The 15,959-nt window shown below is 59.8% G+C and overlaps 1 protein-coding gene across 1 annotated transcript; it reads right to left on the bottom strand.

Annotated features, from left to right (window-relative positions):
- Positions 1-3,969: 3,969 nt before the first annotated feature.
- Positions 3,970-15,207, bottom strand: KCTD5 (potassium channel tetramerization domain containing 5). Its single transcript, XM_011950260.1, has 4 exons — positions 15,010-15,207; positions 13,092-13,187; positions 10,505-10,630; positions 3,970-5,719 (listed from the first exon to the last, which is right to left on the bottom strand). The coding sequence occupies exons 1-4, from the start codon at positions 15,205-15,207 to the stop codon at positions 5,690-5,692; spliced, it is 450 nt and encodes a 149-aa protein (XP_011805650.1). The 3' UTR covers positions 3,970-5,689.
- Between the last annotated feature and the right edge of the window lie 752 nt (positions 15,208-15,959).

The raw sequence follows: 15,959 nt of genomic DNA, 5'->3' as shown, positions 1-15,959 counted from the left end.
GAGGCTCCCAATATACATGTGCTGGGCTGCAGATACATGGACGGATGGAAGACACAAAGTCACTGAGTGGTTTCCAGGCCACCGGGTAAATATCCTCCCATATAAGGCACGCCAAGGGACAATCAGACTTGACTGGGAGTCAGGACACAGAAAGTTGCATGAGATCTTAGGCAAGTAATTCCCCCTCCTTAAACCTCCATTTTCCCTGAGGTAAAATGGGCTGGCTCAGCAACTGCCAAAAGTCCCAAAAGTGGAAAACATCCAATGTTGGTAGGAATGTAGAGAAAGGGGCGCCTTCATAAACCAATGATAGGAACATAGTGTTTCCTTTCAACCTGAGCAGTGCGAATTCCTGTCCTAGGCCTTTCTCTCGAAAAGGCAGAATAATGGCCTCTCCAAAGATGTTCTCATCCTCATCTCCCAACCTGTGAATGTGTTATTATATGGAGAGATGAATTAATCAGCTGGCCTTACAACTGGATAATTATGGCCGGGCATGGTGGCTCACGCCTGTAATGCTGGCACTATGGGAGGCTGAGGCAGGAGGATTGCTTGAATCCAGGAGTTCAAAGCCAGCCTGGACAACATTAGCAAGACCCTGTCTCTGAAACAAAATAAAATAAAAAAAAATAGCCAGGCTTGGTAGTATGTGCCTGTGGTCCCAGCTACTCGGGAGGCTGAGGTGGGAAAATGACTTGGGCGCAGGAGATCGAGGCTGCAGTGAGTATGATGGGGTGCCACTGCTCTCCAGCTCCCGTGGGGCAGAGGCAGACGTCGCTGCCCACAGAGCTGCCCCTTACTCAACTGTGTCCACCCTCCCTGGTCCCTACTCCCAAGTCACGGATGACTCAGCAGTGACCCTGTGTGTCAGGCCAGGTCCAAACTGAGAGGGAAGGTGTCCTTTTTACACTGCTAATGATGAGAGTGGCTCTTTTTAGCTAGGCAAGTGCAGATGGGAGCCTGGGAGGGGGCAGAAATGTTCCCCAGGCCCTGCCTGCGGTTTCTGCCTGGGCCTTGGCTGCTGCATGTGAGCCTGTGACCTCGAACTGGGGCGAGCTGGGCCACACCTACCCGGGGGCGCCCCAGGGAGCAGAACACTCCGGGGCCCAGCACGTTGCCCTGGGCCTGTGGCCGGAGTCAAGTCCTCTCTCCTCCTCCTGGCTTTTGGAAAGGCTTGGCTGTGTTGGGGAGTCTCTCTTGGTCCTTTCCGGAATTTCTGTTCAGGCTTACTTCTCCTTATCAGCTCTCTTATCCATCTCAGAACGTCCTGTGTCTCCGTGTAGGAGAGTGGCTTCCTAACCCTCCTGACTGCACATACAGGCACAGGAAAGACGTCTCTCAGGGCGTCTGGTTATGGGGAAACAAGGGGAGCAGGGACGTGGCTTTAATTGGAGCACTTGGCTGGGCTGCTTGGGGAGACGGGGGCCATTTCTTGCACTCATCCAGCCCAGGGGACGGGCGGGCAGGTCTGGGGGGCCTGTGCGTACAGCCCCATGGTGGAGCAGATGCACAAAGCCCAGGCAGAGGGAGAGGCAGGCCCAGGGAGCAGCACTGGGTGGTCCTAGCCCAGCAGGGACTGGCCAGGCCTCGCAGCCTTGGAGAGCCCCCGGTGAACCTGCACCCTGCTCTGGGCTGTGCAAGAGTCCCATGACCCTGTGGTCAGGGGGAGGCTACAGGTTAGATGGTCTCAGGAGGGCAGCCCCTGCTGTCTTTGTGCTGAGACCCCACCCAGACCCAGGATGTCAGCAGGCAGATGCCCATGGGAGAGGAGCAGAAAACACTCTCTGCAGAGACTAGGGGTTGAGAAGGGAAAACAGGTCTATTCCATGCAATTAACAGCTCCCACGAAGCACGCTGTGAGAAGGACGCTAGGAAGGGACCAGTCCAGGGTGCCACAGGTCGCTTTTCCACCCTGGGGCGGGGGTGCAGCTCAGACTTTGCACGCTGCCGCCAAGCAGGGCTCTGAGCCATCTGCCAGGTGGGCGGCAGCAGAGCCCCTGCCAGCTCCAGGAGGAACTCGAGGGAGAGCCTGGCACACGACTGCGCACGTTCTGTGGCTCCCAGGGAGGCAGGCAGAGCGGGCGGCAGCCTTCATCCCCAGGCTCAGCTGGCCCATGTGTGCGCGTGCGCGCGCACACACACACACACACACCATACCCATGCCACTCACAGGCACACACAACACATGATGTCACATGCCACACACAGGCACACACCACATGCCACACATCACCTACAGCACATGTGCATGCCACACACACCATGTGCACAGAGGCACACACCACACCATGTACAGCCAGTACGTATGTACACACATACACACACCCCACACACACACAGCGGGAGCCCCAGGAAAGAAGTCTGTGGACTCCATTCGGGAGCGGTGAACTGCGGTGAGGGGTCAGCCACAGGCTGGGCCTTCCTGTGCCAAGCCCCAGGCCTGGGAACGCTGGGGAGGAAGAGCTGGTCTGGGGGCAAACTGACCCATCTTGGGGGACACGGCTCAGTGCAGAGGTGCTGGAAGTCACCATCCCTCACACAGACACCACATCAGGGCCTTGGTGGCCGTACTGTGGGGTCAGCTCTTTATTACCCCAGCCAGCCGCTGCCACGTGCTCTAGGAGGAAGGAGGGTGCCAGAAGTCCCTTTCGAGTGGACACCAATAAACGCAGGGATGTCGAGGGTGGTGCCAGCTGCTGGAGGGCTCCAGTCATGGGCTCTGCAGGAAGCCTGGGGGGATGGGCACCCATGCGAGGCATCTGCACATGCCCCGCCCCTGCCTCCTCTTCTGCCCTTACACTGGGCTTCCTGGAGCCACAGGGCGGGGCCCCAGCCCTCACAGTGGGTGGGCTGTGCCAGAGCCCTAGGTCTGAGGAGGAACAGGGCTCCCTCCCTGCCCAGCAGACCCAGTGGCCCTGACTGTCCTCCGCTTCAGGACCCAAACTGCACGGCTTGCCTCCTTTCCAGTCTTGCTTGGATGGGAGACCTGCTCCGGGCTTTGGCTAGGGATGCCTGCCATGCTGAGGCCTCTCCCAAGTGCCCACAACTCTACCCGGTCAAGGGGTTGCAAGGCCTAGCCAGACTCCTGGTGGGAGTCAGGCAGCGGGAAGACCCCTGGGAGCAGAATCTGGGTCTCTCCCCTGCTCCAACCCCTGTGCCAGCCTCATGCTGGGCACCTGGAAGCCCAGTCACCCACTCCACCCCTCACCAGGGCGCTGGGGTCAGGCTGGGCCAGCCACACACCTGGAAACAGGATGGACAAGGCCACTACAGCCAGAGGCTCTGTGACCTCAGACCTCCAGGCCCTGGGGGACACCGTGAATGGGAATCTCCTTGCAGAGGGGCAGGGAGTCCAACGACCAAGCCTTTGCAGAGCAGCCACTAGGGGAAGTCATAGCAGCTGGGGAGGGGGTGCCAGGACCCCAGGACCTTCTCAGGAAGCTCCTGCTGTCACCACCTGGGCTGCAGGCTAAAGTGAGGGAGAAGAGGTGGACATTAACTTGAGGTATCAGGACTTTCAAAAAAAAAACATCACTTGAGCCGGGCGCAATGGCTCACGCCTGTAATCCCAGCTGCTTGGGAGGCTGAGGCAGGAGGATCACTTGAGCCCAGGAGTTCAAGACCAGCCCGGGCAACATAGCAAGACCCTTGTCTCTTAAGAAAAAAAAAAAGGCCCTTGTACATGGTCTCTGGTGCCCCAGGATGGGGGTATATCTGCTGGAGGCAGGTGAGGTGTCCAGGCGGAGCAGCGTGCAGGGATAGGCTGTGCAGCTCTGATCCAGTGGCCCCGGCCAAGCTAGCACCCCATAGACTGCCCGGCTCTGCCCCGGTCATCGACTGAGAGGCAGAGCCCCAAGTGAGCCGTGGCGGCCAGTGGGGCTGGGCGGCTTGGAGGGGCAGCACCTTGGTCCGAGCGACCTGGGTTGGCATTTCCCTGCATCTTAAGACCATTAACAGCTGCTACGCTCATTCATAAATACACAATTTTATTTGCTATTTTCAGGGGAAACTTAGGCATTAAACTGTAAGCTGATAAAATACAATACCTAAAAAAGTATAAAAGTATAAATACCCCCTTAGAATAAATTTTAGTGAATTAAGTCTTAATATCTTCAAATTAAAAAAACCACAAGCCTGTCTACTATGTCAAGGTCAAAAGTCAAACAACGCTAAGCGGCCAGCAGCTCCCCAGAGAGGATGCCCAGGAGCCCCAGCGGCCGTCTTCCTCCCGGGCTCTGCTGGAGAGGACAGGGTCGACCGTGGCTAAGTCTGCCTTCTAGAAAGGCTTTTATAAATTGTTTAAGCCAAACATTTAACAACATACAAGAGACCTTACAAAAACGAGGAGGTAAGTCCTAATGCTGGAGAATTGGTTAATCAGGTGACTGGCAAAGAAGAGGAAGAGGCCTAGGCAGGAAGTCTCCAGAAGCATTGGAAACCAGACAGTGTCAGAGCCTCTGACCTGCAGGCGCGAGGCCGGTGGTCAGTCTGCACAGCGCCCCTTGGGAAGCCTGAGGTCCGGAAGCAAAGCACTTGGAGCCTGCCCTGCACGCCAGGTCCCCAGACTCTGATAGGTCCCCACAGCCAGCTGAGAAAGGTCTGTTTTCAAAGCATGCGGGCAGCGGTTTCTAGAGGAATCCCAGCAGCTCCCACGGCATGTCGGGCAGAGCCCGTGCAGGTCGAGTGAAGTCCCAAACATCCCAGAAAGAGAGGGAAAGCTGCATAGTTATACAAAGAAAACGAGAGAACGGCGAGAGAGAGGCATTTGTGATGCTCTGTAAACATCCCGAATTTTCACCGTGACCCAGACTTTCAGCTGCAGAAGCCAGTGGACAGGCCTCCAGCTCAACCTCTATGCCAGGCGCAACAAGGCACTGACAGGTGCCAGCTCCCCGTGAGCCCGCAGTGGGAGGGACGAGGCGACACTGCTACCTCATGCTAACGGGTAGAACAGATCAGTCTGCACACAGCAAGCCCTGTGGGCATTTCCAGAGTATAAACACTGGGGAGTCTATCCACACGGAAAAGGGGTACAAAGTTCTCTCGCCTGGAAAATACAAATTGAGAAGCCTTGACTATCCCAGGCTTGGTCAGGCGGGGTTGGAGCCTGTGTCAGAAGAAGGCCCAGCCTCGGAATGATACCGGGAAGTAGTGACGACATAGAAGCCGCCTTTGTCAGGAGCTCTGCGAGGTTGAGACAAACCGGTGATCCCGCCTGGGAGGCAGAGCAGACTCCCTGACCGAGACTAGGGCCCGGCGGTTGGACCAGAGGCCACGACGCGCTGGACACCGATGCGGCTGCGGCCGCTTCCTGCAAGTGAAGCCCAGGCTGCTTTTCCAGACTGTGTAGCACCAAGAACGCTTCCTTCACACCATCTTCAGTATGGAGCGGATTGACTGGGAGCGTCTGCCTCAGTCCCATGTGGCACTTGGAAAAAACAGATCGAGGCCCCCCCGAGAGGCAGTGCCCACCCGGCCGCTGCGCTCCCCCCACCTGGGGACGTCTGGCCTTGGACAGCTGGGCCTGTCTCTCACCACCCACCTCAGAGGCAAAAAAGGATTCACACCCAGATCTCTAGAAAAATGATCAAAAGCAGGTTTCTTCTCACAGCCAAGCTTCCTGGACATGGCAGTTCATTACATCTTGGGAAAATGTAAATCATTTCTTCAGCTGTCAATACTAGGTCCCTTACATCCTTGAACCTCGTTCTTGCAAAATCTGAAAAACACCAAATGCATAAAATGAGGACTTGGGCCCTGGGCTAGGGAGGTGGCCCTGACCAGGCGCCTGCTCCAGAGAACAGAGCCCACAGGCCTGGGGTCAGCTCGGGGGACCCTGACAACCCAGCAGCACCGGCCAGGCTCTTGGGGACTCAGCTGGCAGGCCCAGGACCTTCACCGGGGTGACCGGCACATCTCCAGGACCCACACAGGAAGCGCTCACTGTGCACGGCAGCCCCTCCCAGGCCCACCCAAAGGTGCTGACTCCTGGCCCTCTCAGCCCACTCAGTCCTGGGTTCCAGACATGAAGTACAACTCGGCCTGTGGGTCCCTCAGCAGTCCCCGCTCCCCGATTAAGTGTCTCCCTCCGTTCCTCTATGCCCACTGCAGCCCCCACCCCAGACACCCAGACCCTCCTGGAGATGCCCCTTGCCCGAGCCCTCAGCCCTGCACCTCAGCCTGGCCAGTCCACCTCGTGTGCCGGCCCCTCCCGGCTGCCCCATGGAACACCCGCCAGCCCTCAGAGGCCTACCCCAAGTGCAGATCACGCTGTGGGGAGCCCTCCTCATCTGGACCACAGCAGCCCTGAAGAGTCCACCACTCCTCAGCCCCTGCCCTCCCCACCCTCTGACCTCCTCAAAACTCTTCCTCGGGGTACCCTCCCTACTTTCCTCACCAGCATCCAGGAACCCCCTGAGGCCACCCCCAAGTTGGCCTGGGCTCCCCTGAGAACAGGCTCAGGAGCTGGTCAATGCTGCTGAGCTGAGCTCCCAAAATGAGCCACGGCAGCCCCAGAGACCAGGTGGAGGGGAAACCAGCCCACGCTCCCGGGCAGGGAGCTTCGGAGCCAGCCAGCCTCACTGTGCGTGGCCCACAACGGCTGTCTCCATGTGTCACGTGAGGGCTGTGAAACACCGGATGGGGCAGCAATGCCCAAGCCCTCGCTGGGCACAGCGTCCCAGAGGTCACTGCCATGCTGCACTGACCAGAAAGAGGGCAGTGGTGAGAGGTGCATGCTGCCCCAGGCTTGTTCCGAAGGCTCCCGGAGGCCATGTCCCCTGAGCTGCTCAGCCTGACTCCAATACTCCACCCCCAACGGTGCACCCGAGGCTCAGTGCCCTGGGCCACTTCCAGCTCGAGGCTCCCACTCACTCTCCAGTGCCATGGAGGAGCCCATTCCGCAGGCCAGCACATCCCTCCCTGGGCCAGGGTGATACCCAAGTTTACTGGGATGTCTGGAGTTGACTCAGGGAGACAGTGCAGCTCCCAAGCCCCCACCAGCCCTGTGTAAAATAAGCAGCGCAGTGGACAGGCCACGAGCAGCGTGGCACCCGAGCATCCGGGAGCCCCAAGAGCTCCCTCCTGATGAGGGCAGGAGACCCCCCTGGAGACTTGCAGCCAAAGTGCTGTCCCTTCACCCTCCCAAGACCGGCCAGGGGCAGCACTAGCTACTCTAGACAGAGCCTGGGGTGAGACCCACGTCTTCTGGACACACTCTCGCCCTAGGCCATCTTCCACAGGAAGGCCCAACTGCAGACACCAACCAGGGGACCCTTGAGACTGTACCCCATGGCCAGGCACCCCCACAGGAAGGCAGGCATGGGTGGCTGAGGAGCTTGCAGGACACGCTGGTCTGGGAGGCTTGAGCGCAGCAGGGATGCCGCGGGCTTTGGCAGCTGAGATCGGGGTCTGCTGTCCGCTGCACTGGTCCTGACCCCTTGGCCCTGAGCCTGTGGCCTGAGCCAGACAAGGTCACTAGGGCTGCCAGCAGGAGTGGCACTCCCTGCCCAGCCTCCAGGAGGGGCTTTTGTGTTCGCGACTACTGACGTTCACAGCCTGGCCTGACACAGGCACCCTCCAGTTATCCCAACAAACGCCCCAATACTGTCCCTAGGCGTCTGCCCCCAGAGCAACAGCCCCACCGCCCCCCAGACAGTGCTACTGCAGATCTACAGCTGGTGTGGAGTGTGGAGGGCTCTTGTCAACTACGGGGCAGAGACAGACACACAGGGAGGGTCTGCAGCAAGGGTCAGCTGGGGCCATGGGGTCAAGGAGGCCACGGAGCTCACCATGACATTCACACTTAATCTGAGCCACTCCCTGGGTGCCCCTCGTCTTCGTCGTCACTCTGGCGGCGTGCAGCGTGCAGTAGGGGAGAAGACAGGCTGTCAGGACAGTGCGGGTGGGCGGCTGCCCCGGGCCCAAACCCCCACGCCCGGTGACCCTCCAGCGAGGCCACGCCATGAAGAGACACACAGGCTCAGGGGCTCTGCCACATCTCAGAGGTGAAACTTCCCTGTGTGAGGCAGCTGCATCTCGTGATCTGGGGCTGGTCCTGTCCCACCACATGCTGAGGGGCTGAACCCTGTCCAGAGGCGCCTGGCCTCCGGCCCCGCTCCTGGCAGACAGCGCTAGCTCGCAGATCTTGGCCTGATAGGAGGGCCTCTGCTGCCTGGGCTCTGTGGACCCCACTGCATTGGCCCCACTGCTGCAGGAGAGAGGGTGGGGCCCCGGGTGACAGGAGGTAAGACTGGGATCAGCCATGGTGGCAGGCGGTGGACCCACCCATCAAGTGTGGCTATGGAATGGAGCCCCAAAAACATCAAAAACCCCCTCATCAGCCGCCCGGGCACTGCTCGACTCCAGGGGAGACCCTGGCCTCTGCCCAGGAGCCTGCCCTTGCTGATCTGAACCTGTCTCTCTCTGTTCCTGGGGAATAAACAGCAGCCCCGAGTCCAAGCGCTCTGTGAGCTCTGCGTGTCCTTCTAACAAGTTCTTGAGGGGCTGGCGTGGGAAGCAGGTATGCTCATGCGTGGACCACCTTCGCCTGCAACAAGTGCAACTCCTTGCTCCTGCCACCGCTGACTGAAGTGTGGACAGCTACCCAGCAGCACCAGGCCACACATGCTGCAGGGACACTAGGGACGAGGGCCTGCAGACCATGTGGCCCTGCGCGGCCCAGCCACACTCAGGTGCCCCCATCGCGGTCCTCCAGCTGGGGGAATTGCGCGGTCCCCCGCAATTCCCCACGGCCACCTGAGGCCCTGGCCTGAGCTCTGCCTCCGGGGCACTGCTGACACCACCCCCATCAAGAAACCACCACAGCTGCCCCACTTCAGAGCAGGTATTTTTGGAAAACGAAATAGGGCCACATTCTCAACCACAAATGGATTTGGGGTCATGCCTGGAGCTTCCTCACAGTACAGAGCGTGTCCTTTCTGCAGCTGCCAAGCCACCTGAGGGATAGGAGCCCAGGGGAGCTTGGTCATAAAAACTCAGCTCAGAAATAAAAAACTTCTAAAAATAAAACCATTTAGAAAAGAGCCCTGAGACGGCTCCAAGAGGAAGAGAAGTGCCTCCCTGTGACTGAGCTCCAGGGGTCGCCTCCTAGGCCTGAGACTCAAATGGAAGAGCATCTCCAAGCCTGGCAGTGGAACCCCAGCTTCCACCCTGGCTGTCGCGAGCCAGGGCCTGTCCTAGCCCTACACTGCCCCGGCCTCGAGGAACAGTGGTGGAGCAGGACTGTCCTGTGCCCACTGCAAGAGGGCAACGGGCGGCCAGCAAGGGAGGCTCTGGGCCAGGACAGTCGCCCGTGGTGGAAAGGCTGCAGTGACCGGGCCACAGGCCTCCAGGAGACATGCTTGGTGGCCCCGCCCCTCTGTTCCCAAGGGCATACCTCCAAAGGCCGACTCGGAGAGGCTCACAGGGACAGTCCTGGGCTGCTGGTGGCCGGCCAGAGGCCCCCAGCCAAGAGTCTGCAGTTGCCCAGGTGTCCCTGGTTTAATGCCACCAGTTAAAAACCTTCCGGTTCTGGCCTCTCATGGCACCCACTCAACACCCTTTGCCAATGCCCCGAGCCTTCACCCCAGGCTGGCTCCCCACAGAGCCTGCCCCACCACCCAGGCTCTCCCAGACCCATGCAGACCCCAGCCGAGGGCTCTCCAGCCACCACCTGGCTCTGAGGTCCGGGAGTCCTGCCAGGTGGAGCTGGCCCAGGCCAAGGCCAGATTCTGCTCAGATGGTCACATTTGTCCATCCTGGAGCCTCAACCTTAAGAATGTGCCCAGAGGAAATGCCACCAGAATGGGTCACCTGTGGGCAGGGCCATGGGGCCAACCTGAAAGCAAATGAGGCAGGGATCCCTGCATTTCACCCCAGCTGCCTGCCCCACAGAAAACAGAAGGGCCTGAGCCCCCGCGGAGTCTGCGCCAGTGCTGCCAGGCTGGGTGCCACACAGGGCCCACTCTGTGCAGCCTGAGAATCCCAGGGCCTGCAGGACACCCTCCTCTCAACAAAGATGAGGCCTAGACAGTGGCTGAGCCAGGCTGACCACCCCTGCACTCAGGGATGGCCCAGACCCCCACCACGACAACTGGACCCCTACGTCCCTGCACTCAGGGATGGGCCCAGATCCCTATGACAGCCAGACCTCAGCGTCCCAAGTCCTCACTCACACAGCAGAGGCTGTGCCCTGGGAACAGAGGACCCTGGGTCCCCTGAAACACAGCCCTCAGTGGCATTCCTAAGAGCACGGCCCCTGCAGTAGGCCCAGGGGCCCCTTCCAGGAGCAGCTCTGCGTGCAGGCTGAGAGGCCGCAGGGGCTTACTGGGAGCCTGTGCTGAGAGACCCTGTCCCACGGGAGACCATGCGTCTGACCAGTCAGCAAGGCCACTGGGGCAGACACTGGGGGCTTGATGAGAATGGGAGGAAAGGAGGAAGCTCTGAGAGGGCAAGAGCCTTCCCACCCAAGCCTGCCCTAGGCCGGGGCCATCCCAGCTCTCACCTTGGCCTTCTCGCTGGGCTCACTGGCCGTACCGTACGGGGTGTTGTGCAGCTCCTTGGACACCACACAGAGGAACTCCGCCTGGTCTTCATTCCCATAGTTGTAAGAAGAGCCGATGCTGACCAGCTGCAAGGGAAGACACAGCCTGAGATGCAGCCCATTGAAGCCTGAGAGAGACGCAGCCAGGCTCACCGGCCCAGGCTCAGGACGTGCCTGCCACCACGAAAGCCGCAGCAAAGACTGCTGACGCTTGAGGAAATGGACGGAAAACAAAGCCCCAGAACACCTGCACGAGCACACGCGGCGCCCCCACACCGTGGCATGGCATGGGGCAAGCTCTTCCTCTGTGAGGACCCTGAGCTTTCCTTGGCGCTTCCAGCTGGGACAAAAGGGGCCACTGCCCCAGGGGGAGGGGACGCAGAAGGGTCCCTAAGCTGGGGTGGAGGGAGAGGTGCAGCGGGAGGGGAGTGGAGGGCGGCTCTGATAGCCTGGAGGGAAGAGCCTGGGGCCCACTGACTGGACCGAAAGCCGCTGGAGGAGCTGTGCTGCCCAGGAGTTCGGCCAGGGTGGGTCTGCTGCAGCCTGCTGGGCACACCCTTGGGCCACTCCAACCTGCCTCCCTCCGGGTGACCAGGCAGGCCAGCCAGGCCATGCAGGTCCAGGGACAACCTGTCTCTCTGGCCAGGCATCTGGCCCATGGCTGGCTAACCTGGGCCCCTAGGCACTTCTGTCCTTTTAAAGGGAAAATTAAAATGCAATACACAAATCACAATAGGCATGCCAGCAGCACACCACCAAGCCAAAAAGCAGCTGGGTGGCACTCAGTTTGGCCTCCCTATGACCTGCACAGTCGGACCAATGGCCGGGAGAGCAACCCGCAGTTACCTGCTGTTCCTGTGCCGCTGGCGGCTGACCCAGTGGGCAACAGTGGACCCAGCCCAGTGAGGCGGCCACAGGGGTGCTGGCATGGGCCCGAGCAGCTAAGGGTACCCCTGGGAGCACTCATGGCCACGCCCACCAGAGCCCCTGTGTCCTCACAGGCACACCAGCCACTTCCAAGCCTTGTTCGCAATCCCCTACTGACCGCTGGAGACCCTAGGTCCGGTCTGGCCACCTCCCAGCACCCCACAGGGTCCCACCCCACAGCTGCGGCAGCTGGTCAGCCCGGCAGCTTCCCTACATGACCTGGGAGAAGGGGTCGCCAAGGGATGAAGCGTGCCAAGCAGGTCATAATCAAGGAAGGGGGAGACACCCGTTCTTTGCAGTGGGTTTGGAATCCACGCAGAAGTGCTAAGGGCAAAGACCTGAAGCCGCTCCGGGAGGGAGGTGCCCACTACGGGCAAGACACATCGCTCCCTCCCAGCCAGAAAAGTCACAAGAGAGCTGCAGAAGAGCACAGGTGCCACATGGCGATAGCCCTGTTCACAGACCCCGAGCTGCTGACACAGCTTCCCAGGGCCCCTTGACAACGGGGAGGTGGGGCTCACCCAGCAGTGGAGATTTCTGTTCCCATGGGAGGCTCTGGCACGATTCTGGTGAGGTCAGAGCATGAGAAACATGCAGCCGCCAGTGCAGGGCAAGGCCCAGGCTGCTGGTCAGCTGCCCTGTCAGCACAGAGACCCACAGTCACCCCGGCCCCCAGCCTAGGGGTCCAGGGTGGACGGTGGGATGCAAATGTCTTTAGTGACATTTTAAGGGGGAGGCTCCGAGTACCCTACAATGTGATTATTTTGAAAGACTCAAAGGAAAAGGTAGCTTTCATTCAGAGGGACACTGGCTGAGCCTGTCACTCCCACAACCTGGCAGGGCCACTGGGTCGTGGACAGAATCTGCCCCAGACAGAAGCAAGTGACAGAGGAAACTCTTAGGACAGGGAGGGCTGGGCAAGGTCACTGTCCCCACCCTCAGTGTCTGCCTAGCACCAGGAACAGTGGCAGCCAGGCTGTGGGCAAAGGTCCCCCGCTCAGAGGCCATGCCTCATGTGTCCTGAGGTCCCCGATGACAAGCCACAAGGCCACAGCAGACTGGCCCATGCAGCACTCAGGTGGCTCCCATGGAAGCTGCTGAAGAAGGCACGCCCTGCACAGACCCATCAGACCCTACCTGCCACAGCTTGGCAAAACCAGGCGGAAAGAAGGCACGGGGGCCTGGCAGCACCTTCCAGCACAGGCAGGAAAGGAGGCAGCCTGGGAAGGCATCAGGGCCTCCATGTGCTTCACTGGAGTGAGCTGCAGGGGACGGGGGCGTGCACTGAGCGGTGGGCTGGCCAGGAGGCTCTGGGGACACCAATTCCCTGGTCACACAGAGGTGCCAGGTGGTGTGAAGAAAGTACAGCGCTGGGAAGAAGAGGCAGGCCAGGGAGGAGAGAAAGGTACAGGGCAGAGCCTGAGACACCTCTGCCCACCACACTCGAACTCCCACGGCTCCTCCAGTGGAAACGGTGCAGGCCACTGTCGTGAGCACCCCCAGAACTGCAGGAAGACACCAGCAGCGAAGTCTGCATTTCCAGGAGCACTGAGCCCTGAGCCATTGTGAGTACAAGGTCAGCTGCAGCATGGCTGCCGCCAGCCTGGCCACGGCCCCTCACCTGCTCAAACTTCCAGCCGTCAGACATGGTGGACACCATCTGCGTGAGCTCCTCCTCCTGGCACTGCAGCACGCGGTACACATGCTTCACAGGCACCTGCAAGAACAATGGGCACAAGTAAGGGCGGGCCACCCATGTCCCGCTGCTGCCTGCGGCCCCAGCCCAGGTGACCCAGGGAGGCTGAGGTTCACTCTCCAGTTCTCAGCACAGGGCACGAGGCCCAAAGCAACCCTGAGCACATCCACAAAAGCAAAACACGCGGCCCGAACAGCTGCTGTTTTCTGCTTCCTCGTTCGCCTCCAAAAATATTTCTATTTCTAAGTTCCAAAATAAAATGAGTCATGTTCCTGAAATCCCAAGAGCACCTGTGGCTCGACATGACGACACGAGAGCGTCCGTTTCTGCTCCGCACGCAGGAACCACGCAGCCCTGAATTCACGGGTCAGGAAAGGCTCTGGCAGGCAGGGCCCTGAGAGCCAGTGGCAGACAAAGCTTACTCCCGGCTACCAGAAGAGGCTCCTGAACTTGCACGGCAGCCTGGACTCAGGCCTCCCCAAGGCTGAGCTGCTTCCCAAAACTCCATCCACCTCCTAATCCCCCACCTGCCGGGCACGCTTGCTGTGCCCCTCTAGACAGCTGTGGTCCTGGAAGTGATGGTGAGCCGCCAGGGCCGCCCGCCTGCATGGAGCTGCTCCCCAGTGGGCAGGGCGGCCCCATGTCCCAGACACAGTCATTACTGAGGACTCCAGCTGCAGACAGGGCTGGATGGAAACATAGCAGTGAGAAAGGGTTCAGGGATCCTTGGTCCTTGAACTTAAGATGGTGACTCATGCCAGGGATGTATAAGTGACAAAGGCACACAGTGGCCTCGAGGTCACACAACCGAGTGCCTTCTTTTGGAAGACAGTAAGATGCTACTGTGTGTCACAGCAAGACTGGACTGCAAAGACTCTCCCACCTGCACCATTTCTCACCCACCTGCATCATACGGGCAGGCACACTGAGACAGGGAGCACCCACACAGCCCGGTCACACAACAGGGAAAAAGGCAGGCTGGACAAGGTGACCCAGGGCGTGGGACACAGCTCCTGCCCCACAGACAAGGAGCCACTCCAGATCCCTCAGTGGTGCCAAGGGAACTCCAGCAGGAGGGGGAACTGGGCATGTCGCTAGGTGGCCAGCGGCCCTGAGCGGCCAGGCTAGGAGTCTCCGCACAGGGCCCAGGGCTCTAAGTGGACCGAGACTTCCGATGGCAGCTGCATCCACAGCGTGGCCCACACCCACTTCCGCTGCCTTCCCAAGGATGTTAAGCTGGGGCAGGGGCGGGCTCAGCTCTCAGGGACAAGACTGATGCCCAAGGCCCAGCAGTGGCCCCTCCACAGGAGGTACTGGGCACAGCCTACCAACAACCTGGGCTCCCCGGGCTGCAGAAGGGCTGCGCTAGGTGTGAGAGGTCTGTCTGTGACGACCCGGCCCTCTTCCCAGTAAAACCAAGGTCCTTCTGACACCTGTGCAGATCCACATGACCCCTCTGCTGTCTCCCTCCAGTCATGCTAGCTGCAGGCCCTTGGCACCCTCTGCTCACTACCAGATGCCATCCACCTCAGCGTCTCCCTGACCAGCCCTCATGGGGCCCTCCTTCCCTCCACACGTCTCCCATGCCCAACTCCCTTACAACCATCCTTTGGGGGCTCCCAGAGGCTGGGCCAGGCAGGCCGAACGGATCCTTCAAGGGACCCTGGGGCGAGGCTGGTAGACGGAGCTGGCGGGCACTGGGGTGGTGACAGAGGACAAGGGTCTCAGGGCAGGAGAGCCCCAGACTGCAGGACTCATGTGGGAGGCAGCCGATCGGAGGAGTAGAGGGAGCCGTTCCTTCACACCAGCCATAAAAGCTTCTAGCCTCACTTATTTCTCTTACCTGTGATGTTTTGCTGTCTCGTTCTCTAATTTTGTCCTTTACAAGTTTTATTAATGAGGTGATATTGTAAAATTCTGCTTCCTCCAACACTCCTGGAATAAAGAAAAATAAATTGTCTTTACTAAACCAAACGAAACCAAAGAATCCCCTGCAATGAGGACCTGTGACTCGGGCCAGCGCGAGCTGCTCAGGCCCCATCCTCACAGGCTTCCTGCAGACACGTTGGCCCTGTGGGGTTCCCGGGATGATGGGTGGAGGGGTCGTGGCGAGAGGGCCGACGTGTGGACTAAATACTTCCAGCTCAGGTCACCCTAGGCAACCTTGAGCGACCTCCAGTGGCCCACCAGGTATGGAGTTGCTGGTTACATGCAGCTCAGTGCATGCCTAAACTGAAGCCGCGGCATGCAAGGGGTGGAATCTGGCATTTTCCCTCCAAGCCTGGAGGCCAACACTTCCTGCTGGGAACCTGCTCACGGCCATACCACTGGGTGGGGTGCTGTGTGGGGCTCAGGCCTGCAGCCTTGTGCATATGTCTCTGTCACCTGGCACCTCAGTTTACCCCATTCAAAGGGAAGACTGTGGCTGGCTGAGAGGGTCACTTCCAGCTCTTCCCAAAGACTGCCATCCGGAATGTGCTGCATTTAGGGACTGCACACCTCCCTTAACGGCCTTAAGAGCAGATTCCACAGGTCCAGCCTCAGGGCTTCCTCATGGGTGGTCTCCAGAGGAACCCACACATGGGACATGGCAGCTCAGGACAACACCCAGCCACCAACATAGCACAGGGCCACGCAGGATAGGGATGAGAGCTTCAGAGTCACAGGCTTCCCGGCCCCGCACGGGTCCCGCACAGCCCCCTTCTCCAGCACCGACGCCGAGTGGCCGCGTCGGAGGCGGGCCAGTGAGCCCAGGCGGTTTGTGTCTAGCGCCCATTTCTGAGCCAATCCCAC

The sequence above is a fragment of the Colobus angolensis genome, unplaced genomic scaffold (assembly GCF_000951035.1).
Source record: "Colobus angolensis palliatus isolate OR3802 unplaced genomic scaffold, Cang.pa_1.0 Scaffold303, whole genome shotgun sequence".
Classification (NCBI taxonomy): domain Eukaryota; kingdom Metazoa; phylum Chordata; class Mammalia; order Primates; family Cercopithecidae; genus Colobus; species Colobus angolensis.
This window is presented reverse-complemented; position numbering and strand designations above follow the sequence as displayed.